This window comes from Streptopelia decaocto (genome assembly GCF_964273445.1).
Source record: "Streptopelia decaocto genome assembly, chromosome: 26".
Lineage (NCBI taxonomy): Eukaryota > Metazoa > Chordata > Aves > Columbiformes > Columbidae > Streptopelia > Streptopelia decaocto.
Genome location: NC_138681.1, coordinates 1482149 through 1507643, shown reverse-complemented (window position 1 = coordinate 1507643; position 25495 = coordinate 1482149). Strand labels below are relative to the sequence as shown.

General features: G+C 62.6%; 4 protein-coding genes across 4 annotated transcripts; 1 reads left to right on the top strand and 3 right to left on the bottom strand.

Moving 5' to 3' along the window:
* Positions 1–207: 207 nt before the first annotated feature.
* SDHC (succinate dehydrogenase complex subunit C) lies at positions 208–6803 on the top strand. Its single transcript, XM_082073275.1, has 6 exons — positions 208–302; positions 2284–2340; positions 2788–2889; positions 3227–3288; positions 4025–4188; positions 6003–6803. Exons 1-6 carry the CDS (start codon positions 283–285, stop codon positions 6105–6107), a joined length of 510 nt encoding a protein of 169 aa, XP_081929401.1. The 5' UTR covers positions 208–282; the 3' UTR covers positions 6108–6803.
* CFAP126 (cilia and flagella associated protein 126) lies at positions 6665–9617 on the bottom strand (the record flags this gene model as incomplete). The annotated part of the gene is made up of 6 exons (XM_082073229.1): positions 9580–9617; positions 9442–9504; positions 8625–8705; positions 8370–8546; positions 7852–7975; positions 6665–6984 (listed from the first exon to the last, which is right to left on the bottom strand). Exons 1-6 carry the CDS (start codon positions 9601–9603, stop codon positions 6665–6667), a joined length of 789 nt encoding a protein of 262 aa, XP_081929355.1. The 5' UTR covers positions 9604–9617.
* A 1093-nt stretch (positions 9618–10710) lies between these two features.
* On the bottom strand, positions 10711–14172 carry VSIG8 (V-set and immunoglobulin domain containing 8; the record flags this gene model as incomplete). The annotated part of the gene is made up of 7 exons (XM_082072995.1): positions 10711–11290; positions 12027–12180; positions 12296–12418; positions 12920–13084; positions 13161–13362; positions 13592–13767; positions 14124–14172. The coding sequence occupies 7 exons, from the start codon at positions 14170–14172 to the stop codon at positions 11122–11124; spliced, it is 1038 nt and encodes a 345-aa protein (XP_081929121.1). The 3' UTR covers positions 10711–11121.
* A 2697-nt stretch (positions 14173–16869) lies between these two features.
* Positions 16870–25472, bottom strand: CFAP45 (cilia and flagella associated protein 45). The gene is made up of 13 exons (XM_082072994.1): positions 25351–25472; positions 25181–25270; positions 22348–22472; positions 20032–20173; positions 19881–19898; positions 19625–19792; positions 19289–19467; positions 19026–19155; positions 18690–18836; positions 18500–18613; positions 18086–18279; positions 17152–17376; positions 16870–17050 (listed from the first exon to the last, which is right to left on the bottom strand). The coding sequence occupies exons 1-13, from the start codon at positions 25351–25353 to the stop codon at positions 16927–16929; spliced, it is 1659 nt and encodes a 552-aa protein (XP_081929120.1). The 5' UTR covers positions 25354–25472; the 3' UTR covers positions 16870–16926.
* Between the last annotated feature and the right edge of the window lie 23 nt (positions 25473–25495).

Below are 25495 nucleotides of genomic sequence, written 5' to 3'. Positions count from 1 at the left end.
TGGTGATAACGGGCATCCCCGGGGAGGTAACGGGCAGTTGCGGTGATAACGGGCATCCCCGGGGAGGTAACGGGCAGTTGTGGTGATAACGGGCATCCCCGGGGCGGAGGGGTAACGGGCAGTTGTGGTGATAACGGGCATCCCCGGGGAGGTAACGGGCAGTTGCGGCGATAACGAGGAACAACGAGCAGCCCCGGGGTACCGGGGACACCCAGCCGGTACCGGGCGGTGCCGGCGGCGGAAGTGCGTCACGGCCGCTTCCGGCGTGCGGGGCGCTCCAAGATGGCGGCGCTGGCGTTGAGGTGACTCCGGGGGGGGACCCGCGGCCCCGGGCGGGGACGGGACGGCTGGTCCGGGTGTCCCGGGTGTCCCGGGTGTCCCCGGTGTCCCCGGGAGGGGACGGCGCCGCGGGGGGGGCGGCCCGGAGCCGCGGGCGGGCCGGGCCCTGGGTGCCGCGGGGGCGGTTCCAGCCCGGCCGGGCTGCGGGTAACGGCCCCGGAGCCACCACAGCCCGGGGCCGCTCCCTCCGGTCTCCCCGTGTTTGCCAGGCCCGAAGGTGCCTCTTCCACGTCCCCCGGGTCCTCCCGAGGAGTTTTGTCCCCCCCCCAGCGCTCCCTTTGCTGTCAACCCGCAGACACGCTTTGCCCTTTTATTCCCTTAATTTATTCTCTTTTAGCCGGAGCCGTCAGGCTTTTGCGGGACGCGCTTTGTTGCGTGCGCAGCTTTGTTTGAAGGCAGGATCTGCTGCAGCCCGTCAGATCAAAACACCGACAATCGCTCCTCATTCGCCTCCTCCGTGCGCGGACCCGAGGGATTTTTATAGACTTGTCTTGCAGGGTGAACGTTGGCGACGTCTGCCGAGGTGACGCCGCTCCAGAGATGTCCCTGTCGCCGCCGGTGTCCCCGGGGGCGGCCGCAGCTCCGGCTGTGCCGCCGCTGCTCTTGTGTCCATCTCGTTTGAGCTGCTTCCCCAGCTGTGAGCTCCCTGATAATTGGCACCCCCGGAGCCTTCGCCCCGTCCCCGTGAAGCTCTTAGCCCGGAGGATCCTCTTTTAGGGCTGATTCTCTTTAAAAAAACATGTTTGGCAGTGATCTGGAAGGAAATGCAAGTTAATGGACGGAGGAAGGCACAACTTAGGCCGTGATAAATAATGAAGAGGACAGGTCCTGGGCGCGGAGCGACCTCGATTGCTTCGCTGCGGGGGCGACGATCGTTGCGCTTTGCAGCTAAAAAAAACCACCAAAAAATCCAAAAATGGAGCCAAGAAGATGAGGAGTTCGTGCTGGGGAGCTGAGCTTTGAACAAATGCAAATACGCTGTGAATTTTGTCATTGCTTTGAATATCGTGTGCGATTCGGTGCCGGCCCCCCCTTGTCCCAGAAGGGGCGCCGAGCGGCTTCTATGAGATGGGGGTGAAGTAGGTCGGGCTTTTTAATCTGGAGAAGAAAGAGAAGAGGACCGAGGGGGGGAAAAGCGAGGGGGATAAATCATTAATGCTCTGCGGGCAGAGATTTGTCATCCACCTCCTCCCCCCCGCCCGAATCCGGGGGTGGTTGCTGCAAATCAGCGTGTCCAGCTGCGTCGCCTTCCAAAAAACCTGCAGCGTTTCAACTCCGGCCTTGGGAGGCGAGGGATTGCAAAGGAAACATCCTCCCGATCATTTACACAGGAACTCGGGGCGTTTAACAATAATGCCTTTTGTTTTGGATTCGCACCTGGCGCACAGCTGAGCGCCAGATGTTTGCCCCGCCGCGTCTCCTCGGCTGGAGGGCGACTGGAGAGCGGCGGAGCTTCGTTAATCGCTAACGAAACAGCGGGGGACGCTGGCGCAGACGCTCGTGTGTTTGAGAGGATTAATTAGAGCTCTTGGCCGCGCTGCAGGGCGTTCTGACCCCTTGTCCTTGTCCCCAAAGTGATGCCCTTGGTGTCCAAGTCACCCCATCGAGTGCAGTTGTGCCCGTGCGGGGATGTTCACCGTAACAATAATAATTGCTGTAGGAAGAGCGAGAAGCGGGAGCTGTGAGCTGAGCGCCGTTTGTGTCTGCCTGGCAAACAGCTCAGCACGCTAATTACAGGGTGTCGGAAATAACGAGCCCCTGGGCTCTGCTTCAGAGCTCAGCGGAAGAGAAAACTCGCCAAGGAGCAGCCCAAATCTCTCGTGTTAAGATTGATTTGAAGACACAAACGGCCGAAGCGGCAGATCCTCTCCCCGGCCCTGTGTTGCTGGCGCTTTCAGGTGTTTATCTGGCGCTCACCGAGTCTCTCTCTCTCCTCTCTTGCAGATGTGTCGCTCGGCGATGCCTCCTGGCCCGGTTTGGCCCCGGCCTTTCCGTGCGACAGTGAGTAGCGGATCGAGCTCTCGATCCCACTCGAGGCTTCTGCGCTTTCCACCTCCTGCCACCGCAAGGGCACCGCCTGGGGCTTGGGGACAAAGGGTCTTTTGGGGGGTGGCGGTGTCCCTGTCACCCCCCTACTGCTCCGTGCCACAGCTTTGCACCTGAGGAAGGCTGGGAGCCGCAGAAACCCTCTCATTCCCCTGCTTTGCGCTGCCGGATTTGGGGAAAAATAGTTATTTTCTGCTAAATGGGGCTGTGAGTGTAATTACCGTGTAATCGGGGGAACAGTAAATGACGAGCTCTTTATTTGGCGCAGTGTGCAATTGCCGTGGCTGCGAGGAGCAGGTTGCCTGTGATGGGGTTGTGTACCGCGCGATCCCATCTTCCGGTGCGGCCGGGGCCCAAACGCCGCCCGTGCGCCCTCACCGCCCGTCTCTGCTCCTTTCGCAGCGTCGTCCCGATGGGAACCACGGCCAAGGAGGAGATGGCGCGCTTCTGGGAGAAGAACACCAAGTCCAATCGGCCCTTGTCGCCGCACATCACCATCTACAAGTAAGAGCCGCTCGGCCTCAGGGACGCACGATGTCCCCGTCCCCCCCTGCTCGGAGAAGTGACGGCTTTTCTGAGGCTACTTCTGTTGCTTTTCCCAGCTGTATCTTTTATCCACGATACCCAGACCCTTCCCCTTTGTTCCTCACGATCTCCTGCTTCATCTCCCTCTCTCAGCAGCCGCCTTTCCCTTCCTGCGCCAGCAGCGTTTGCCATTCCCGAGCTGCCTCTGCAAATTCCCCCGTCCGTCCCCTTTTGCTCCGGCCGGATTCCTTAAATAACTGCGGGTGCAGCCCCGGCGCTGTCCCGCGTTTTGCTGACGCCGTTGCTTGTTTTGCAGGTGGTCCCTGCCCATGGTGATGTCCATCACGCACCGCGGCACCGGCGTGGCGCTCAGCATCGGTGCGTCCACCCCCCGCCGGCTGATTCGGGACTTGGGGGGGTGCACGTTTGCTCCCCTCGACCCCTTCACTTTAGCAAGTTTCCCCTGCGCTTTGTCCTCTGCCTTTCCCTGGCTTTTAAATACCATTTCCCCCCAAAATAAGACAGGGTTAATATTAATGTTCGCTCCGAAAGATGCTGAATTTTTTACACCTGGGCACTATCCTAAGAAATTATGCCAAACTGGCGGTGTCACCGTCACCTTCCTGCTCCGATCCGTCACCCTCTGCTGGAGGGGACACTGTCCCCTTCTTGGCCCGATGGAGCACGAGGGGACGTCGCTTTTGCGGCCGCAGCCGAGAGGAGGAGGGGGAAGTTCAGCTCCGCTCCGTCAGGCCTGTAATTACCGCAGCTTCTTGCCGGGTGAACACAAAGGCCATTGAGGAGCAGCTGGTTGAGCGGCGCGGGCGCAGCCGCGGTGCCGGAGCGAGCGCGTGTGCCGTGGCGCAATCAGGCGCTATTGAATCGGGCCGCTCCCCTTATTTTGGCAGCACCATCTCGGCCTAAAAACGGGGAGGAGAAGCCGCGGTGGCTTTCACCTTGAATTTGGGGGCTGGTTTGGCTGCAGTTCCATAAGCTCAGGGCGGTTTGGGCTCTGGGTGTTGTGTGAGCGACGCAGCCCCTGGTCGACCCAGATTTGGGGTGTCGAGGGCCGGTGACGGACGCGCCGTCCTGACCCGCGGCGTTGGCTTTGCAGGGGTGTCCCTGTTCGGCCTGGCTGCGCTGCTGCTCCCCGAGCAGTTTCCGCACTACCTGGCGCTGGTGAAGTCGCTCAGCCTGGGTCCCGCTCTCATCTGCTCCGCCAAGTTCGCTCTGGCTTTCCCCTTCACCTACCACACCTGGAACGGGATCCGGCACCTCGTGAGTAACCGGGGCTGCGGGGGAAACGGGCACGGGAAAGGGGAATTCATAGAACCATAGGATCATTTTGGGTGTAAGAGACCCTCGGGATCATCAAGTCCAACCATAACCTTACTCTAGCACTAAACCATGTTCCTGAGAACCTCATCTAAACACCTTTTCAACCCCCCCAGGGCTGGTGACTCCAGCACTGCCCTGGGCAGCCTGTTCAATGCCCCACAGCCCTTTGGGGAAGAATCATCCCCAAGGTCCCATCTCCAAACTCCATTTTTGATGCTGAGGGTGGGAAAACCAGGTTGCCCAGAGAGGTGGTGGATGAACCATCCCTGAGAACACCCCAGGTCGGGTTGGACACGGTTCTGAGCAACCTGGTCTGGTTGGATGTCACTGATGTGGTGGATGTCGCTGGTCTGGTCGGAGATGTCCGTGCCCATGACTTTGAAGGTCCCTCCCAACCCAAACCCTCCCATGATCACAATCCACAGGGACATTTTGGTTGGAAAAGAGCTTTTAAGATCAAGTCCAACTGTTCCCCCCTGCCCCATGTCCCTGAGAACCTCATCTCTGCTCTATTCAACCCCTCCAGGGATGGTGACTCCAGCACTGCCCTGGGCTGCCTGTTCCAATACCTGACAACCCTTTCCAGGAAGAATTTCTTCCTAATATCCAATCTAAACCTCCCCTGGCGCAACTTGGGGCCGCTTCCTCTTGTCCTATCACTTGCTACTAGGGAATTAGCCACCTCAGGTGCTGCTATTTTGGGTGGGTTTAGGGTGCAAAGAGCATCGCTCTGCTGGCTCTTCCCACGGTGGCACAGATGGCGGGAACATCCCCATGTCCCCACAGCAGCGTGACCACCAGGGACATGTCCCCAGAGCCCTGCAGAGGGGCCACCTATGGCTCATTATCTCATCCTCATCACGCTGTCACCTTTCAAGTGATTTACAGTATTTACAAGGCCAAGAGAGTGGTGGAGACAGAATAACCTGCGTGTTCTCGCTGGGCTGAGGGAACAGGCAGCTCCCTTCAGCTGAGCTTCCTGTGTTTGATGAGAAGGGGGGAGAGCTGCAAGTTTCTTGCTGGGAACAGTACAAGATGTGCTTATTTTTGGAGTTATTTAGTGTTTTCTGCAGCCCCAGACAAGGTTGGGTTTTACGGGAGCACAATAGCAAAGGCAGCTGGCCCGGAGCGTGACACGATCCTCCTGCTCGGGGCAGCATCACGTGCGGCGGCCGTGGGCTCACGGTGCGGCGCTGGCGGCCTCCAGCGCTCCCAGTTTGGAGCCTGGGGGGTTGCTGGGGGGGCCGTGCCCTCCCCGGGCCGCCCTCACCACCCGTGTTCACGTGGCCAAAGCCCCACGAGAGCTGCAAACCCACCCGGGACCCTCGGACGTCCCGCTCCGGGCTGCGTTCCAGCATCCCCCCCGTCCTCCGGGCTCAGCGCGGCCCCCACCCACCCCACGGGTGTCCGTGGGGGGGCTGTGGCTGCGGTTCACCCCCCTTGGGCTCTGCTGCGGAGCTGCGGCTCCTGCTGTGCTTTGTAACCCATTTCTGTCAGCGGGAGAGCAGCGAGCGGGAGCAGCTGCTGCTTTGGGATCGGGGGGAGCTCACGGGCGGCTCTGCTGATAAACAGCGGGGTTTGGAGGGGGATGAGCTTCCTTTGGCACGGAGCCACGTACCGGACGCTTGCAGCTGTACCCAGGGGTCCAAAGGCTGTTTTTTGGGGTGTTCTCGCAAGCTTTCATCACAAAGAGGCACCTTTCTGCCTACCCCAAGCCTTTGGAATTAAGCGGCTGCGTCTCCTCTCTCCCGCAGGCCTGGGACCTGGGGAAGGGGTTCAAGATCGCGCAGGTTGAGCAATCCGGGGTGCTGGTCCTGATCCTGACCCTGCTCTCCTCCGCCGGCCTCGCCGCCATGTGAACGCGCCCTCCCCTCAACAACCTCCCCGTTTTCGGAAGGTTCGCTCCGTCCCGGCCCGAAGATGCATCTGCAGAGGGAGGTGGGAGATCAGAGCTGCTTTTCATTAACCTGGGGGACGTGCCGACCCCCTGGGTGCGGGGAGGCCGGGCCGGGCCGTCCCCTGCTGTCCCACACAGCTGCGGGAAGCCGGGCACAACTTAAAAACGGCTTTTAACAGCATATTCGGTTGCTGCCGCCTTCCTCCCGGCGAACTCCAGCGCGTTTCTTCTCTCTGCCCTGTCCCCACGCTGGAGACAATGCTGGATCTGTGTCCCCGTGGGTCCGAGTGGGCTCGGGGACGGCTGGGCCGTGTGTGGGCTCGGCCCAGGACAAGCGTCTCCATTGAGCGGGGAGAGCAGGCGGCGCTGCCAACGCCGGCACCGGGAGGGGAACGGGCCGCCGGTGCCGCCGGGACCCGCGCCGGCGCCGTGGGGCGGCTGGGACGGGTGTGCAGGGCTCAGTATCCCCAGAATCCAGCCGGTTTGGGGCTGCCAGTGAAAACATCCACTTTTCCCCCATTAGGGATTTTCACATCCAATTTTCCCCATCTCTGGCACAACAGGGAGGGACGTTTTTTTCCGGTCGTACGTCGCCACCAGCTCTTGTTTCAGCTCTTGTCGCTCACCCACCTTGGCAATAAAGCAGCTCGATCCTCCACGTCCGTCGCCTCCGCTTTGGGCTCCAGGGAGTCGCCGCTTCCCAGAGGAGCCGGGTGATGGAAACACAAACCGTTTGCAGCATTCGGAGCTGGCGGGTGCAGGTCTGACCTGCTTGGCAAAGGAGTTTCCTACCTGCACGGCGGGTGGTTGAACTGGTACAAGTTCTGGGAGCTTTTTTGCTGCAATTGGCCAGTTTTTAACATTCACCACCAGCAGCAAAGCTTTGCAAAGCTCAGTCCTGCTTTTAAGTCTGGACTCCGGCTTAGCATCCTCCTGCCTGTTCCCGCTGGCAGGATTTCGGCTTTACGGGGAACATCTGCTCCCCGTGTTGTGATGGAGACCCGAAGTGGCAGCAGAGGAGCCGGTAACGTGCTCCGGGATCCACGCCATCGCTTTTCCTTGCGGCGGCACCGATCTGAGCCCCGTCCCTGACTAATCAGCCACTCCTTTAATTAGCGACGGCATCGCTGCCCTGAAGGGACATAATCAAATCACAGCGGAGGAAGATCAGCTGTGAGCGCGGCGGAGGGAGGAAGCACCAAACCCTTGTCGGTGCAGCCGCGGGGCCCAGCAGGACAGAGCTTTTCCTGGGTGGAAATAAGTCTATTTTAGCTTTAAACCAATTACTTCCTGCAGCTGCTGAAATGGCTTTTATTTGGAAGGCGCTCTCGCTGATGAGCTATTCTGCACAGCGTGCAGCTGCGCTCGAGTCAGACAGCCCCGATTTCCTTTTGGGGAGCGCTGGGGAAGGGATGAACCCCCACTCATGGGGGAGCAGCTCCCGCCCCGCCGCTGCACCCACATTTCCAGCACATGATTAACTGGGACAGCCCATGTCCCACCTGTGCCCCCCAACCTGCCCAGGCTCTGCTCAAACCAAACATGGGGATATTATTTGGTTAAACATTTATTTATCCCAATCACCGCAGAAACACAAGTGCGGGCCCTGGGGCGCTGGGCTCAGGCTCCTCCGCCGCCCTCCCCTTCCTCACCGCATCCAGGAGCCGCGACCCCCAGCGCGGTGGCTCCCCCAGGACTGGGCTCACTTGAGGCTGAGATTTGGGGTGACCCCGTGTCCCCATGTCGGAGCTCTGTCCCCTCGCCGGGCGCCCTGTTGCTTCTTTGCAAAGGCTCCCGGGCGGTTTGTCCGTCCGGCCGAGGCTCCTCGGGCTGCACGGGGGGGGAGACGAGTGTTAAACTCACGGCGCAGCAATAGGGTGAGTGAAAAGGGGTGCTGGGGGGCCCATCAGGGCAGCCCCTGTTCTCAGATGCTTTTGGGGGAGAACGGTGGCTTGTGAGCTCCTCCTGGGGCACCCAGCAGATGAACCCAGATCTGGGGTGACACTGAGCACAAGGGGACATAGTGGCCCAAACTCTGGGTGCTTGAGCGCCCCGGGTTGGATCGACCAAAACGCAGGAGGAACAAGCTTGAAATAACCCACGGGACGCGGGGAACGGCACAAGGAGCAGCAGCTCCCCTGCGCAGCCCCGTCTCCGCCCATGGACCAAGGTGGGTACAAAACCCCCCGAAATCTGCCAGGGCGCCGTCCCCAGGCCGCCGTACCTTGCCGGTGATCTCGGTGCGGACGCCGTTGCACGCGCGGCGCAGCGCCGTGGGCTGGCGGCTCCAGGCCGTGAGCCGGGCGGCGGCGGCGGCCGAGCGGGACGTCAGGCTCAGCCTGGCCGGGGGGATCCGGGGCGGCATCTCCCACGTCCCCACAAACGTGCCCCATGGGGAGACCTGGGAGGAGGAGGAGGGGCTGGTGGGGGTCTTGGGGAGCAGGGACCCCCCCCACCCAGGTCTGTGGGTGCGGCTCACCTGGGAGCGGGGCACGGTGGGGAGCAGGTGTCCCCGGTCATTGGCGATGATGTGCGTGGGGCCGTCCTGCAGCGTGGGACGCTGTGGGGGAGGCGGTGGGTGCGTGGCCGGGGGTCCCAGGGGTGTCTGGGCTGGGGTTCAGGGGGTCCCAGGGGTCTAGGCCACAGTTAAGGGGGATCCCAGGGGTCTACGCTGGGACTAAAGGGGGGTCCCAGGGGTCTAGGCCAGGGCTAAAGGAAGTCCCAGGGGTCCAGGCTACGGTTAATGGGGGTCCCAGGGGTCTAGGCCGGGGTTAAGGGGGGTCCCAGGGGTCCAGGCTGGGGTTAAGGGGGGTCCCAGGGGGTCTAGGCTGGGGTTAAGGGGGGTCCCAGGGGGTCTAGGCTGGGGTTAAGGGGGGTCCCAGCATCCAGGTCAGGGTTAAATGAGGGTCCCAGGGGTCTAGGCCACAGTTAAGGGGCATCCCAGGGGGTCTAGGCCGGGGTTAAGGGGGGTCCCAGGGTCCAGGTCAGGGTTAAATGAGGGTCCCAGGGGTCTAGGCCGGGGTTAAGGGGGGTCCCAGGGTCCAGGTCAGGGTTAAATGAGGGTCCCAGGGGTCTAGGCCAGGCTTAAGGGGAGGTTCCAGGGTCCGGGCCAGGGCTACAGGAGGTCCCAGGGTGCAGGCCAGGGCTAAGGGGGGTCCCAGGGGGTCCCGGGCTGTCTGGGCTGGGGCTGCGGGGGTCCCAGGGACACCCAGGCCAGGGCTGAGAGCGGTTTGGAGGGGCCCCGGGTGTCCGTGCCGGGGCTGAGCGGAGCCCGGGGGTGTCCGGTCCGGGGGTACCTGCCGGCTGGGCCGGGGCACGCTCCAGTTTTGCAGGCGGTGGGGGGTGAAGGCGTCCTCGTACTGCGGGGAGAGCGGGACGGTCAGAGCCCGCACGGGACCGGCAGGAGCTCCGGCCCCGGTCCCGTCCGGTCCCACCTGCCCCGCGCCGAACCGCGCCATGGCCGCGCGCGCCGTCTCCTGGCAACCGCGCCGCGCGCACCCCCTGGCGGCTCTAACGGCCGCTGCCGGCGGGGCGGGGCCTCGGAGGGCGGGGCTGTGGAGGGCGGGGCTGTGGAGGGCAGGACCGCGGGGGCGTGGCTGTGAAGGGCGGGGCTGTGGAGAGCGGGGCCTCAGAGGGCGTGGCTGTGAAGGGCGGGGCCTCGGAGGGCGGGGCCGTGAAGGGCGGGGCTGTGGAGGGCGGGACCGCGGGGGCGTGGCTGTGGAGGGCGTGGCTGTGGAGGGTGAGACCGCGGGGGCGTGGCTGTGGAGGGCGGGGCTTCGGAGGGTGGGGCTTCGGAGGGTGGAGCTTCGGAGGGTGGGGCCCTCGTTGTCGCAGCTCTAGTGCAGTGGGTCCCAGTGCCCACCAAGCGGGGGTCAGGGTTAAGCCTGCTGTCAGGATTAGTGTTCAGGCTCCATCTGAGTTAGAACGGACGTCTAGGCTGGTGTGGGGCTGGGCTTAGGGGAGGCTCAGGTTCAGCAGGAGAGTTCGGATTAGTATTAGGACTGAAGCTGGCACCTGGGTCAGAGTTAACATGGAGGTTAGGACTGACTTGAGGCTTAGGGTTAGTGCTAGGGCCAGGGCTAATGTTGGGGTTAGTATTTGGGTCAGGTGAGGGGTCATTGTTGGGTTAGGCTGGCTGTTAGGCTCAGTTTTAGGGCACAAATTAGATGGGGGGGTTAGGGTTTGAATTACAAGCCACACTGGCTTAGAATTAGGACCAAGTTTAGCACTGGGGCACCCCAGCTCTGGGCACCTGGGACAGGGAGCAGCCACCGCAGCCCCGGCACGTCCCGGCACGTCCCGGGACACCCGCGGGTGCGGGCGCTGTGTCAGCAGCGGGGACGCGGGGACACACACGTGCCGGGTGTCCGGCTGCTCCGGGACACCCCGGGGACACCCCAGGACGGACCCTCCCGAGCGCGGCGCCGGCGCCGCCTCCTCCCCGGGGCGAGACACGACGGGGCAGCGCTGGAGTCACTTTGGTTTATTTCTTTTCTTTTTGCTTTTTCTCTTTCCAAACTGCAAATCCTGGTGCCGGCGGCGTCTCGTCTCGAATAACAAACACCCAATTGCTGAAGCCAATGCGGGGGCGCCGGGCCGGAGGTGCATGGAGTGGGGTGCGATTTGGGGCGGCCGCGTCCCCACTCGGTGCCGAACGGATGGGCCGGAGAGAAATAAATAGGCAGGGAAGCCTCCGGGAGCCGCCCCGAGAGCCGGTGGGGGGGACATACAAAAAAAAGGGGCCAAAAAAATACCAACAACCAAGAAAACCAACCAACCAGAGGGATGAACCAAAACGTGCTTTGCCGGAGCTGCGCGGGGGGGAGGAGGGAGCTGGTTCTTGCCGTCAATTTGCGCGGCGAGCCCCGGCGGCTCCGCGCTGATCCCGGCGGCACCGCCGGCTCCGGGCTCGTGTTGCTTCCCCCCCTCCTCGTGGAGCCGAATTTTGGGCGGGCGTGCGGGGCCGGTGATGGGGGTTACAGCGCCGGGCAGGCGACCTGGTGCCGGAGGCCCTCGTTGCAGATGAGCGCGGCCGCCCGCTCGTCGCTGTCGCCGTGCTGGCACTGCATGTAGCTGATGCCGTGGGGCGCGTAGCCGTGGGTGCAGACGTTGCAGGTGCGGGTCATGGTGCCGCCCGTGCTGCTCCTGCGGGCAGAGGGAGCCGCCGCGGCACCGTCAGCGCTCGGCACTGCTCACCGGCACCCACCGGTGCCTCCTGGCACCCCTTGGTGCCCACGGATGCTCAGTGGCACTAATTGGCACGCCGCTGGTGTCACTGCCAATCAGTGCCCGGTGGCACCATCAGTGCCCATTGGTGCCCATAAACACCCAGTAGCACCAACTGGTGCCTGACGGCACCTGCCGGCACTCACTGGGGTTCTGGTAGATCCCCTTGGTGCCCATTGGTGCCCATTGCTGCCTGGTGGTGCCCAGAGGTGACCTGCGGTGGCCATCAGTGCTTGGTGGCACTCAGCAGCATCCATTGGTCCCCATCGGTCCCCAGCGATGCCCATCAGTTCCCAGTGACACCCACAGTGCCTATTGGTCCCCATCAGTCCCCATAGGTCCCCAGCGATGCCCATCAGTGCCCAGTGACACCCACAGTGTCCACTGGTCCCCATCAGTTCCCATTGGCCCCAGTGATGCCCATCAGTTCCCAGTGACACCCAAAGTGTCCACTGGTCCCCATCAGTCCCCATCAGTCCCCAGCGATGCCATCAGTTCCCAGTGACACCCACAGTGACCTATTGGTCCCCATCAGTCCCCATCAGTCCCCAGCGATGCCCATCAGTTCCCAGTGACACCCACAGCCCCCATTGGTCCCCAGCGACGCTGGGGCAGCTGCGGGTGCCCCGCGCCCGCCCCGCGCCCCGCCGCTCACCGGCAGTCGCTGCAGGCGCGCTGGCATTCCTTGCGGCGGTAGCGGCAGATCAGCGCCCAGATGAGCAGCCCCAGCAGGCTGAGGAGCAGCAGCGAGCCCAGGATGGAGCCCACGATGATGCCCGTCTGCCGTCCCCCTGCGGCGGGAGCGCACCCTGTCACCGCCGGCTTCCCGCCGGCTGCCACCGCTCGCCGCGCCGCCGCGGGCGCCCCGGGCGCGGAGCCGGCCGCCCCCCGCCCGCGCCGTGTCCCCCCCGCGCTGGCACTTACTCGGCACGGGGCTGACGTTGAGCTGGCACGCGGAGTAGCCCACGCGGTTGGTGACGCGGCACTGGTAGACGCCGGCGTGCACCTCCGACAGGCTACGGATCAACAGGTCGCCAGGAGCTCGTCCTGCGGGGGGGACATGGAGACGTCAGCCTTAGGCATGGGGGGACGGGGATGTGGGGGCACAGGGACACGGGGCACAGGGACATGGGGAACGGGGACAGGGATGGACACGGGGGCACAGGGACACAGGGACAGGGATGGACACGGGGGAACAGGGACAGGAATGGACATGGGGGCACAGGGACATGGGGAACAGGGACAGGGATGCACATGGGGGAACAGGGACACAGGGACAGGAATGGACACGGGGAAACGGGGACACAGAGGAACATGGGGGCACAGGGATGGGGACAAACACGGGGGGACAGGGATGGACGTGGGGGCACAGGGACGCAGAGGAACACGGTGGCACTGGGATGCAGACGGACACGCAGCCACAGCCACCCATGAACACAGGCACACCCAGACATGGCCACGGGCACCCACCGACACGTGTGAGCACTCACAGACAGGACCCCCCCCCCAGAGCATCCCCTGCACCCAGCAACCCCCTCCAGAACCCACCTTGGATGGTGCCGGAGGGCAGGTGTCCCCCGCCGTAGCCATCGGCCAGCTTGGCCCACTGGTAGCTGACGGCGGTCGAGGTCTCGCGGCTGAAGCACCTCAGCAGGATGCTGCTCCCCCAGATCAGCTCCCCCTCGATCCAGCACTGGGGGGGTGCTGGCTTGTCTGTGGGCAGAGGGACATCGTGAGCGCCGGAGGTGACACCTGGCAGAGGGGGGACGCTGGGGAGCGGGCTCCTCACCTTGCACGGTGACGATGACCTCGTGCACGGCCACGGTGTTTTTCTTCACGCGGCACTGGTAGGTGCCGGTGTCGGAGACCTGCAGGTCGGCCAGGCGGATGGAGGCGTCGTACTGGCTGGGGTCCTTCTGCACGAAGGCCACGCGGTCCTGCAGCCCCGACCCGCTGCCGTAGTCCACGTGGTGGTCGTGGTAGGACAGGAACTGGTGGGGGGGAAAGAGGGGAGACTGGGTAGGGCTGGTGGGGGGGGGACCCCGGCGTGCTGGCTGGGGGGGGATGTGCTGCCCAGACCCTGCCTGCTCCTCGCCTGCCCTGCCAGGCGCTGCCTGCTCTGCCTGCTCCTCCCCTGCCCTGCCGGCCCGTTCCTGTCCTGCCTGCTCTGCTGGGCTCCGGCCGGTCCATCCCAGCCCTGCCGGCGCCGGTGACACTCACCACATTCTCAGGGCTGGGCCGCTCGGGCGTGATCTGGATCCACTCGATGCCCAAGCCCTGGGGACCGTTGTCTTCAGGCTCGAGGACGTAGGGGCAGCCCAGCTTCACCGAGTCGCCCTTTGCCAGGTGCAGCACCTCCCGGCCCTTGCCGTTGATCCTGACGGCCAGGAGGAGAGCTGGGGAGAGAACAGCACCCATGGCAGCGGCCGGGGAGCGCGGGGACACCTGCACCGCGTGCGCCCCAACCCGCGCCCGGCAGCGCCAACATGGAGCGGGACACGGATCCGTCTGCCGGGGAACGGGTGTCCTGGCGGGATGTAGCACCCGCCAGGTCCTGCGATGTTGCATCGGTGACAAAAGGCCACGGTGGGCTCAACGCCACCCGCTCAGCTCCGGTCGACATGGGTGGACGTCAGGGGCTGTGCTGACCATGGGGTGCATCCCGCACCCCGGGGAGCCCCAGGCGGGGCGGGGACCCTGGGCGGCATCGCTGCGGGAACAGGTCGGAGCGCGGGGATGCGTCGGCGCCTACCTGGCATGAGACCCAGGAGCAGGAGCAGGCTGGCGCCGTGCCCTGCCATGACGCTGCGGCCGTGCGGCGGTGCGGAGGAGCGGGAGCGGAGGAGGCTCCAGAGGCGACAGGGCAGCCGGGCGTGCGGGGCTGCTTATACACGCTGGGCCGGGGCGCTCCTCCCTGTGGGACGGATGCCTTTGGGATGACTGAGTGGCTCCAAGCTGTGCGTGAGCGATGCCGCCCTGCTCCACTCCCTACCTGCTAATTAAGCATCACCATGCAATGGGCTCCCATCCAGGCAGCCCTGGGCCGGGGGCCACCGCGGGTGGGTGGGCAGGGGGAGCAGCACGTCCTGGGGCACCCGGAGCTGTGGGGAGGGACTGGGGGGCCTGTGGACCCCGTGGTGGCTGGTCCCCGCTGTGGGCGCTGGTGGGATGAGCGTTGCTGGTGTGCAAAGGCTCCCATGGGAGCAGTGGCCAAGCACCATGTCTGCATGGAAGCGCCAGCTTAGCCCATGCGGGTCCTGGATGGATTTTGGACTCAGGGTGCTTGGAAGAGCTTAAAGATGTGGTTTGAGCGTGGGCTTAAGCTCCTGCAGAGCCCTCCTCCGGTCCTGCCCCCTCCACGAGTGGGCACGGGGATGCTGCAGCCATGCGGGGATCATGGCACCCACCAAGCCGTGGTGGCGCTGCTGAAACGCGGTGCGGGGGCCTGGCCGGTGCTCCAGGCCACGGCTCAGTGCATGGGGACACGGTGGCAGCAGGGACAGCACGGCGGAGGGGACACGCAGGGCGGCTGGAGGGGGCTGGGACAGCCAGAGGGTGGGAAGACAGTGGCCGAAACCTGGTGGGATCTGAGGGTGGGATTTGGGGGATGGGGTGGTCTGGAGCAGATGGAGGAGCTGGGACAGGGATGGAGGAGCTGGGACAGGGATGGAGGAGTTGGGACAGGGATGGAGGAGTTGGGACAGGGATGGAGGAGCCGGGACAGGGATGCTCGGCAGGAGATGCCGGAGCTGGGACAGGGATGGTGGAGCTGGGACACTGATGCAGGAGCTTGGACAGGGTTGCAGGAGCCTGGACAGGGATGCAGGAACTGGGACAGGGATGCAGGAGCTGGGACAGGGATGCTCGGCAGGAGATGCAGGAGCTGGGACAGGGATGCTCTGCAGTAGATGCGGGATCTGGGACAGGGATGGTGGAGCTGGGACAAGGATGCTGTGCGGCAGATGCAGGAGCTGGGACAGGGATGGTGGAGCTGGGACAGGGACGTTGTGCGGCAGATGCAGGAGCTGGGACAGGGATGGTGGAGCTGGGACAGGGACGTTGTGCGGCAGATGCAGGAGCTGGGACAGGGATGCTGTGTGGCAGATGCAGGCCCGTGGGCTGGCCGAGCCCCCGCCCTGGTCTGTGCCGGCGCTGCGGCTCAGGCGCCATGTCCGGCTCGCCGGGCACTGCCCGCGGCACAGCTCCGCGCTGCTGCTTCCCAGCCCAGACTGTCCCAGCCGGCTCAGCAGCACCGCCCAGCCGGTCCCAAACCCTCCCTGGGGCCAAGAGCTGCTCCATTTCCCGGCTCGTGCTGCCAGTTAACCCTCAGCAGCCCCGTGCCGGGAACCGGGGCCCAGCCCGGCACGTGCTTGGCCCCGTCTGTGATTTTGGGGCCCCCTGTGCGTGTCCCGGCTCCGCCGCGGCGCGAGGAGCCGCCTGCCGGGGCCGTTCCCCGTGACGGGGCCGTGGCTCACGGTGGCTCACGGTGGCTCACGGTGGCTCGGGGCTCCCGGCCGCGGCGCTGCCGGCTCCCAGCCGGTGACTCCTCACGCAGGAAGGGCGGGGAAGCCGCTCCACCCCGGCTGGACAGTGGTCACTGTCCCCTCGCTGTGGCCGGCGCGGTGGCTTTGAAACCCTCCGGGGCTGAGCCTGGCCTAGAATAAAGCTGTGACTGCCTGAGCAAGGTGGTGACCCAGAGTGACACGGCACTGGGGACAGGGGACCGAGGGGTGGCGGCGGAGCCTGGCACGGAGCACCGGCCACCGAGGGGTCGCAGCGGGCTCGGTGGCCACGGTGACTCACTCATGTCAGATCTGCAGAGCCAGCCCGTGCCCCAAAAGGGACGGCGCTGCCGGGCTGTGTCACCATGTGGGGACACGCAGAAGCTGGAGAAGCGACAAGGAAGGGACAACAAAGGGCCACAGCGTTTCCTTCTCCCTATTTACCCGGCCTGGAGCAGGCTCGGGGTTCCGGCGAGTCCTCCGCGCCGTTCCCCTGCCCTGGGCAGTGTTGCCTTTGCCGGCTCTCCTTATTTTTCAGCTGCTCTGACAATTAATCAGAGCCACTCCTACGGGCTCCCGGCCCTTCTGAATCTGCCGGTCCCCATCCAAATGGATTTTACATCTTTGCATCATGCTTGGTCTCCTTGTTTAGTCCCTGAACGAGGCCAGCGCTGCAGGGCCCGCAGGTGACACCTCGGTGACAAGGCGGCCCAGCCAGGGCTGTGTGTGAGGAGAAGAGCCTGTGTGGCTCCTGGGGACCCTTCCCGAGCCCCCCTGTGTGGGCTGGGGACGCCCACCCCGCTCCGAGACGCTTTGGTGCTGACACCGAGCTGTGCCAAGGCTCCGGGGACACTCCTGTCCCCTCTGAGGACACGGGCCACCCACGAGTGGCGACGTGAGTCCCGCGAGTGGGGCAGGTTGGACAATGATTTGGGCTACTCCAGCCCCAAACTCCTGGCCTGCAAACCCCAAGGGAGGGAAGGGCGAAAGGCGCTGTCTGATCCATAAAACATCTCTGTTCGCACAAAGCTCAGCCTAAGGAAATCGAACGTCTTAAGTCGTGATGGAACTGGAGCTCTGGTCCTCCTGGGGCTGAGCCTGGTCGGGCGCTGCACCCGCTGGCGCCAGCGCCCTCCGCTCCAGCTGGGCACAGTACTTCTCGGGGATGCCGCAGGCTCTGTAGGAGAGACAAACCATCATGCACCCGAGCTTTGGGACCACAGTGGGGACAAGGGCGCAGAGGCGGCTCTGGGACACGCAACCAGGGGAGCGCATCACCTGAGCTCCTGTATCTTCTGCTGCTTGAGCTGGGCGATGCGCTGGCTGCGCTGCCGAGCCTCCTCCTGCAGCCGCCGGCCCTCCGCGAAGGTGGCCGCCCGCTCCCGCGCCAGCTGCTGCTGCCGCTCCCGTATCTGGTGACGGATGGTGGCGGCGTTGGCGAGACGCAGCCCGGCCCTCCGCGCCTCCTCCGCCTGCTCCTTCTCCATCTGCTCCCGCTGGACCCTGCGGTTACAAACCTTCCTTTGCCATCGCTCGTTATTTGGACTTAGTTTGAGAGCAAGAGATACCAGCCCAGCACAGTTAATGTGTTGAATTGCTCTGCTCTGAGAGCCAAGGACACTCTGAGCTCTGCCCACAGGGGTGAGGCAGCGAGGAAGGGGATGGACGGACAGAGCTGGACTGACACCCACATTTATCAATCAGAGTATTCCAGCCCATTAGCATCATGCTGATTATTTAAGAGTGGGGCCTTCCAGTTTCTGTCTCTCTCTTCTCTTTGCTCTTTTTGGTGCAACTGGGGGAGTTTTGGTCGGGACGTTTAGTTGGGCCTTTTGCCATTTTGCAGAGGCCTCTGGGCTTTTCTGCCTCTTTCCCTCTTTTCTCTCTCTGGGATGGGCTGTGGGACCAGGGGCCGTTTCCTGGGACTGGCTGCTCAGCGTGTTCATGAGGAATCGCCTCAAGTATCTTTTATTTCTATTATATATATATTTACTAGTAGTGCATTAGTATTTTGTTATTTGATTAGACTGTGTTCATCTCAATCCAGTTTCTCCCTTCCCTTTGGATTCTCTCCCCTATTGGAGTGAGTGAGTGGCTGCGTGGCTCCATTGCCAGCTGGGGTTAAACCACGACACCCGGTAACCCGTCCAGCGCCGGAGCCCCCGTGACAACCCCAGCACCGCCCACCCTGGTCAGCGCTCTCCCCTCTCACCGCAGGATCCTCTCGAACTCGTCGCGGTCCTGCTGCACCTGCACGGCCATGCTGTGCTCCCGCTGCGCGATCTGCTCCATCCGGCTCTGCTTCAGCAGCCGGTTGGTCTCGGCCCGGCGCTGCGCCGCCTCCTTCTCCTTGCGCCGCCACTCGCGCTCCGCAGCCTCCTGGCTGCGCTTGGCCCTCAGCGCGTCCTGCCGGGGGGACACGGGGTGACCGTCCCTCGGGACGGGGCGCACGGGGGCGCTTGGCTGCGGTCAAGTCCTGGTGCTGCTCCAGGACCTCACCCGGCTCCACGTGCCGGTGCAGACCTGCGGTGAACCCGGCAGAGCCGCCACATCCCCGCGGCCGGGGTGGTGATAAGGAAGGCGGCGGGTGAACATGGAGCACGTGGTGTGTGCGCAAACCACCCACCTGCTCTGCCTTGTGGTCCTGGGCCTTCTCCTGCATGGCCCTCAAGCGCGCCGTCTCCTTCTCCTTCTCCTGGCGGATCCTCTCCTGCTCAGCCTCCAGCTCGGCCTCGCGCTCCTGCCCGGCACAGACCCCGGTGGCAGCTCCCGCGGCTCCGCCGGCCCGGCCCGTGCCGAACGCGCGGCGCCGGTACCATTTTCTGCCGCTGGTACTCGAGCACCCGCTCGTCCTCCATCCTCTCGCGCTCCCGCTGCTCCTCCTTGCGCCTCTGGTTCTCGTCGTTGACGCGTCTGATCTCGGCCTGGATTCTGTTCTGCTCCTCCCGTTTCCGCTCCATCTCCTGGAAGAGAAACAGCACGGGGGTGGCAGGACAAGCTCTTTCCAACGGTGCCTCAACTTCCCCAAGAGACCAGAGCTTTAATTCTCCGGGTTGCGTTCTCCACACACCAAACCTGACTTGCCCAGCACAGGGTGACCCTTCCACCAAGGTGAAAACCTGGCTCCAGCCCCCCCCGGTCGCTGGTCGTACCTTCAAGTCCTCCATCTTCAGCCGCTCCAGGTACTTGAGCATCTCCTGCACCTCCTGGTCCTGCTGCTCGGCTCTCAGAGCCCGCTCCTCCGCGTTCTTCTCCATCTGCTTCACAATCTCCTGCCTCCCTCTGCGAGAGGAGAGCAGAAGGGTTCCCTCCGGCTCCACCGCACCGAGGAGCAGAAACATCAGGACAGACAGACATCCCAGCGCAGACATCAGGACAGGTGCCTCTGCGGGTAACAGGGGCCCTTCTTGCAAACCTGATCATCTCCTCCTTCCTCCTGCGCTCCAGTTCCTCCTGCATCTCGTTGGCCTTTGTCCTCTCCACCTCCATCATCTTGTCCAGGCGCTTCTCTTCCTCCTCCAGCTCTTTGGTGATGAGCCGCTTCTCCAGGATCTGCACGTCGCGGATCATGTGGCACTTGGCGCCGAGGACCATCTGCGGGGACAAGGGGTGTCCCTGGTCTCCAAGGGACAGCCACACAAAGTGGGGGACGAGGGGAGGAGAGGAAGAACCGGCGCAGCGGCGGGTTTAGGTCTGGGTGGTGCCGACGGGGCTCTCAGCAGCCAGGGGATGTTGGGGACCCCCGTCCCACCTCGCTGAACTCCTTGATCTCATCCTCCTGCTCCAAGCGCATCCTGTTCGCCCGCTGCCGCAGGTGCTGCGTCCGCTCCTTCGCCTCCTCCTCCAGGTCGCTCAGCTTCCCCGCCTGCTGCCGCGCCGCCTTCGCCTTCTCCGCTCTCTTGCGCTCGTGCAGGGCGTCCTGCGGGGACACGCGGCCCCGGGGGGACACGCTCCACCATCCGCCGCACGGAGCGGGGGACGCGGCGCCGGGCGGCCCCTTCCCGCACCCCGTTAGGACACCGGGTCTATTTGCGGGGTGGCAGAAACGTCACGGGGGTCACCGCGGGTTGGGATCCTTCCCCGTGGGCACACGCAGCGACTTGGCACAGGGTTGGGGATCCAAGGGGACACGGGAAGGGACACGGGGGGTTTGCCTACGAGAACGGCTTCCTTCTCCGCCTTGAGCGCCGCCAGCCTGGCCTCGCGCTCCTGCTTGCTCAGGACTCGAGCCGCCGCTTGGATGCGCTGGAAATCCTCCCGGCCCATGACAAGGGACCCCGGCGGGTTCTCCACGGGGACGCTGGTGGTTTGGGGAGAGCGCGGTGAGCGGTGCCGAGCGTCCCCCTCCCCGCGCTGGGGACGTCACCGCGCTGCGATGCACAAGGGACAGGATGCTCGAGCCGGGAAAACCCCAAAACACTCAGCACGGGCCAAGTCGGCCCCTGTATAAAGTGTTTTAGTCCAACGTGACTTTCCCAGCTCTCGCGTGGGAACATGGTGACCGCTGCCCTCACCCCTTTTCCCACGGGACACGCTGCTTGTCACTGCCCCCAGACTCGGAACCTCTGCCCCATGCGGATGGATTGTGGGGAGCAGAATGCGGCTTTAATGACACTCAGGGTGCTCTGGGTCCAGATGTGTCCCCGTCCTGTCCGTGTCCCCGTCCCCTCCAGCCGCCACGGGGACACTGCAGAGCCACCAGCTCTGCCCGTGACTCACGCTGTGGTTTAGAGGAAATCACCGAAGCTCTGGGTGCCCCCATTTCCCCACTTGTAAAAATGTGGATAATAACACGGGGCTGTTTTCCAGAGGAGTTGTAAGGAGTTAATTACTCTTGGTATTACTCAGATACCATGGTGACGCGTGCGGTGTAGGAGCGTATATTAACCAAATGCATAGAGCACTTTGAAGATGTTCAGGGCTAAGAATTTACTCATTATTATTGTGTGTCACCTTTCATCCACCCTTGTGAATATGAACAGATACCTGCATAATGACCATCCGAGAGCTGCATCACAGCATCGGATTCCAGGACGCTTTAAAGAATGGCTAAAGCTAACAACGGCACTAATAAATGTAATGACACTGCTGCGGTCGTCCCAGTGTTTGGGTGACCAGGCTGGGACGTCTAGGGCCTGATTTTCAGGAATTGAACCAGTGTAAAGAGTTTCCATTAACTCCAGCTGCAGCACATCTGGAAATTGGCCCCCGGCTTTGTCAGCAGAACTGGGGTGTATAGAACCAGGTACCAGGCTCCAAAGCCAAACCAACCTCATAAGCCAAAACCAACCTCCAAAGCCCAAACTAACCTCCAAAGCCCAAACCAGCCTCCAAAGCCTAAACCAACCTCCAAAGCCCAAACTAACCTCCAAAGCCTAAACCAACCTCCAAAGCCCAAACTAACCTCCAAAGCCTGAACCAGCCTCCAAAGCCCAAACTAATCTCCAAAGCCTAAACCAACCTCCAAAGCCCAAACCAGCCTCCAAAAACAACCTCCAAAGCCCAAACCAACCTCCAAAGCCTGAACCAGCCTCCAAAGTCCAAACTAACCTCCAAAGCCTAAACCAACCTCCAAAGCCCAAATTAACCTCCAAAGCCTAAACCAACCTCCAAAGCCCAAACTAACCTCCAAAGCCCAAACTAACCTCCAAAGCCTAAACCAACCTCCAAAGCCCAAATTAACCTCCAAAGCCTAAACCAACCTCCAAAGCCCAAACTAACCTCCAAAGCCTAAACCAACCTCCAAAGCCCAAACAAACCTCCAAAGCCCAAACTAACCTCCAAAGGCTAAACCAACCTCCAAAGCCCAAACTAACCTCCAAAGCCTAAGCCAGCCTCCAAAGCCCAAACCAGCCTCCAAAACCAACCTCAAAAGCCTAAACCAGCCTCCAAAGCCCAAACCAGCCTCCAAAACCAGCCTCCAAAGCCCAAACCAGCACCTCTGTGCCACTTCACGTTTTCACCGCAAACCCAAACCCGCAGGTTTTACGGGGTGTACGAGCATTGCGCACGAGTTCAAAACAGGAAGCAAAGGCGAACCCTGCACGGAGCGAAAATTTAGGGAGGTCAAAGCGAGGCTAAATTGGAGCTGGCCGGGATAATGGCCCTATTCTCGTCTATGTGCTGCGGGCTTTTAACGAGGCGTAGTAATTAGCGCCAGGGTTCTTACAGTCCAGTCTTGCTTATAAAACAACCTTGTAGAGAAACACAATGCGCAGGATGTGGATGATGCTCCACTGCCCATCTCGCACGGGGTTTTTTGGGGGTACGGGGGGCAGCGTTTGGTGCGGTATGGGGCAGATGTGGGCTGGTTGGCCCACAAGGAGCTTTTCTGGCTTTTATGTTGCTTTTTCCTGGTTGTTTTGGTGATTCAGTGCTAAGCCCGTCCCGACACCGCGGCAAACGGGGGACGCCGTGCACCGAAACGGTGCCGTGGCAGCCACGCGGGGCCCCGAAAGCTCCCTGGGGACTCACACGACATCCCGGACGAAGTTCTTGGTGATGAGCCGGATGGTCTCGGGTTTGTGCGACGCTTTCGGGGCAGTTCGCGCAGCCCGAAGGATCACGATGGGGCTGCCGGGGCGCGATGCCATTGGGCTCTGCAAGGATGGACGGTGTTTCCTATGGGTCTCCTGCCCCCCGTGCATGGGGCACGAGACTCCTCGGTTCCCATGAGCTCTGCCAAACACAATGTCGGGGGGGTTTGCCCCCACAGCCCCAGATCCAAAGGCCTCACAAGGACATGGGGAGAACTGTTTTACTGTAAAACTCTGGGAGTCTCACCCTAATGTGCAGTAAATGATGAGCTGAGAGCTGCCTCCTCTGGGCAAGACCCCACAGATGCCGGAGCATCGTCTCGGTCACCTGGAACTGATGGCATCTCCGTCCTGCTGAGCCCCAAAACCAACCCAGCCTGAGCCAAAGTGGTGGGGGGCTGGCAGGGGTGTCCAGGGGCAGCGGGAGCTCGAGGGCTGGTCATCAACCAGCAAAACCAGTCCTCCCAGTACAGCTGGGACTGGTGCCAATGCCTTTGCTTGGGCCGAGGCTGCCACCTAGTGCAGGGTCCCCCGGCTGCGGGTGACCAGTGTAAGTTGGGAATGACATATAAATATGAGAGCAGTGAAAAGCGACCTGGGGGTCCTGGGGGACAGCGGGGTGAGCATGAGCCAGCACTGGGCCCTTGGGGAACATATATATACATACATAATGTAATCTATACAGCCATAGCAACCTGAGAACGCCCCATCTGGTCTGATCTGGGAAGCTAAGCAGGGTCGGGCCCGGTCAGTACTTGGATGGGAGACCAGCTGTGAACAGCGGGTGCTGTGGGCTGAGCCAGCACTGGGCCCTTGTGGCCAGGAAGCCAATGGGACCTGGGGTGGGTTAGAAGGGGGTGGTCAGTAGGTCAGAGAGGTTCTCCTGCCCCTCTGCTCTGCCCTGGGGAGACCACACCTGCTCTCAGGTACACACAGGTGTGTGGTTTCCCTTGTCCTTCTGTTTACCAGTTCAGCTTTTGAACCCGGAGTCACTGCTGGAACAGAGTCCAGGGCCGACCGGGCGCTGAGCGGCTCCCTGGGAACCTCCTGCCGGCAATATTTGCATTCTACGGGTCTGTGGTATTTCCATTTCTCAGTTCTGGTTACCTCAGCCTGGCACGGCGGGGACGGAGCAGCTTCCCATGGGCCCCAAGTGCGAGCTGTTGAATTAAAGGGTTTGGCACCAAAACACCGGTGCAAACAAAGATAATAGTGTTATTCACACCAGCCGGTTCACACATTGTCCCCAAAGCCAGGAGAGCTCCTCAGACTGAACCTGGAGCAATTGAAAGGAACTCAGGTAACGCCCACGTGAGTGTTATGACATTTTTATCTGCCTCGAAGGCCTCAGAGATAACAGCTCATAAACCCGGATGGGGCTCTGTGGCTTGCAGGGTGTTGCTTGCGAACCGTCCATGAGCGGAGGGAACCCTCATCACACGCTTCCTTCCCCCCCCGCCGCAAAGCCAAAGGCTTTTGGCAAACCTGTTCCAGGCTTTGGCACCCTCACCATGAAGAAGTTTCTTCTCATCTTTAAGTGGAAGCTCAGCCCACAGCACCCGCTGTTCCCAGCTGGTCTCCCATCCAAGTACTGACCGGGCCCGACCCTGCTTAGCTTCCCAGATCAGACGAGATGGGGTGTTCTCAGGGTGCTATGGCTGTATATATTACATGTATGTATGTATATGTATATGTTCCCCAAGGGTATCCTGATAGTATCTGAACCAAACCCTTTTTTCATGGTCCCCCTGCTGTCCCCAGGACCCCAGGTCCCTTTTCACTGCTCCAACAGCTCATTCCCAACTTACACTGGAACCTGGGCTTGTTCTGCCCACATTCAAGACTCTACACTTGCCCTTGTTCTATTTCATCACATTTCTCCCCCAGGTCTCCAGCCTGTCCAGGTCTCTGATGGCAGCACAGCTCCCAGTGTCACCCACTCCTCCCAGCTTGGTGTCACCAGCAAACTCGCTGACAGTCACTCTATTCCCTCATCCAAATCATTGATGAATATATTGAATAGTACTGGTCCCAGCACTGACTCTCGATGGACTCCACTAGATACAGATCCCCAAGGTTTTATCAGCCGCAGAGATGGGGCCAAACCCACCGGCATCCTTGCACCTTGGTCTGTGCCGAAGACATGGAGGGCGGGGAGAGCCGATGGTGCAGCCATAAACCCGGCCAGCCCTGGCAGGGCTGGTAAAGGAGGTGGGGGAAGAAGCGCCAGGGAAGAGGTGTCCAAAACATCACCTTGCCTGGAAACCGCTGCAGCTCTGCCCTGGGCTTTCCCTGGGACGAGCTGGGGAAACGAGCTGGGGAAATGAGCCCTTTCCTCGCAGGATGGGGAGGAAAGAGCCGCCGCTCGCTGTTTATCTCCTCCCGCCGGGAGGTCAGAGACCTGTGGCAGCTCTGCCGTGTCTCCAAGGGAACTGATGTCGTAGCTCCCTGATGGAAATCTAAATATGTTGGCAACGAGCTGCTTTGGAAGCTTCCAGGCCCTGCTCCAAGGGCCCTGTATCCACCGCACACAGAATAACTGCTGCTGGGCACACAGGCACCGCTGGCTCCTCTCCCCTACCGGGGTGTCTTACCTGAGCCTCCTTTGTCCCGCTAATTAACTAATTGTAAAAGTGGAAGCACCAAGGAGGCTCCACGCTGCCCCGGGCGCGATGTGGCTGGTGAGGCCCCGCCCAGCCCGACCCCCCATGGCCCTGCCCGGTGCGGGGCTCCAGCAGCCGCCGGTGCCCCCGGTGTCCCGGGCTCCTTACCCGGCTCTCCCCGAGCAGCGTCTCATCCGCCGCGCCGCTGACTCTTTGCCGGCCGGGGGCCCGGCTGGGGGACGGGGGGATGCTGGCGGGCTGCGGGGGATACGGGAGCCGTGACGGGGCTGCGGGGGAGGAGGCCCCGGGCCCGGTGAACCGGGACAGGCCGCACTCACCATCTCGTTGCGCTCGCCGGACGCCAAGCGTCGCCATAGCAACGCGCCCCCCGCTAGCGGCGGAGGGGCGGGGCTACGGAGGGGGCGGGGCTACGGAGGGGCTGGGCCAATGTTCACACGCGTCTCCTTCCAGCACGTCTCACGT

Excerpts from the sequence above, each read along its gene's own strand:
- SDHC (XM_082073275.1), top strand. The coding sequence starts at position 283 with ATGGCGGCGCTGGCGTTGAG. Across the intron at positions 303-2,283 it reads ATGGCGGCGCTGGCGTTGAG|ATGTGTCGCTCGGCGATGCC; the intron begins GTGACTCCGGGG and ends CCTCTCTTGCAG. Across the intron at positions 2,890-3,226 it reads CCGCACATCACCATCTACAA|GTGGTCCCTGCCCATGGTGA; the intron begins GTAAGAGCCGCT and ends CTTGTTTTGCAG.
- CFAP45 (XM_082072994.1), bottom strand. Across the intron at positions 18,280-18,499 it reads AGGACCACAAGGCAGAGCAG|GACGCGCTGAGGGCCAAGCG; the intron begins GTGGGTGGTTTG and ends TCCCCCCGGCAG. Across the intron at positions 17,051-17,151 it reads CAGAAGATACAGGAGCTCAG|AGCCTGCGGCATCCCCGAGA; the intron begins GTGATGCGCTCC and ends TCTCTCCTACAG.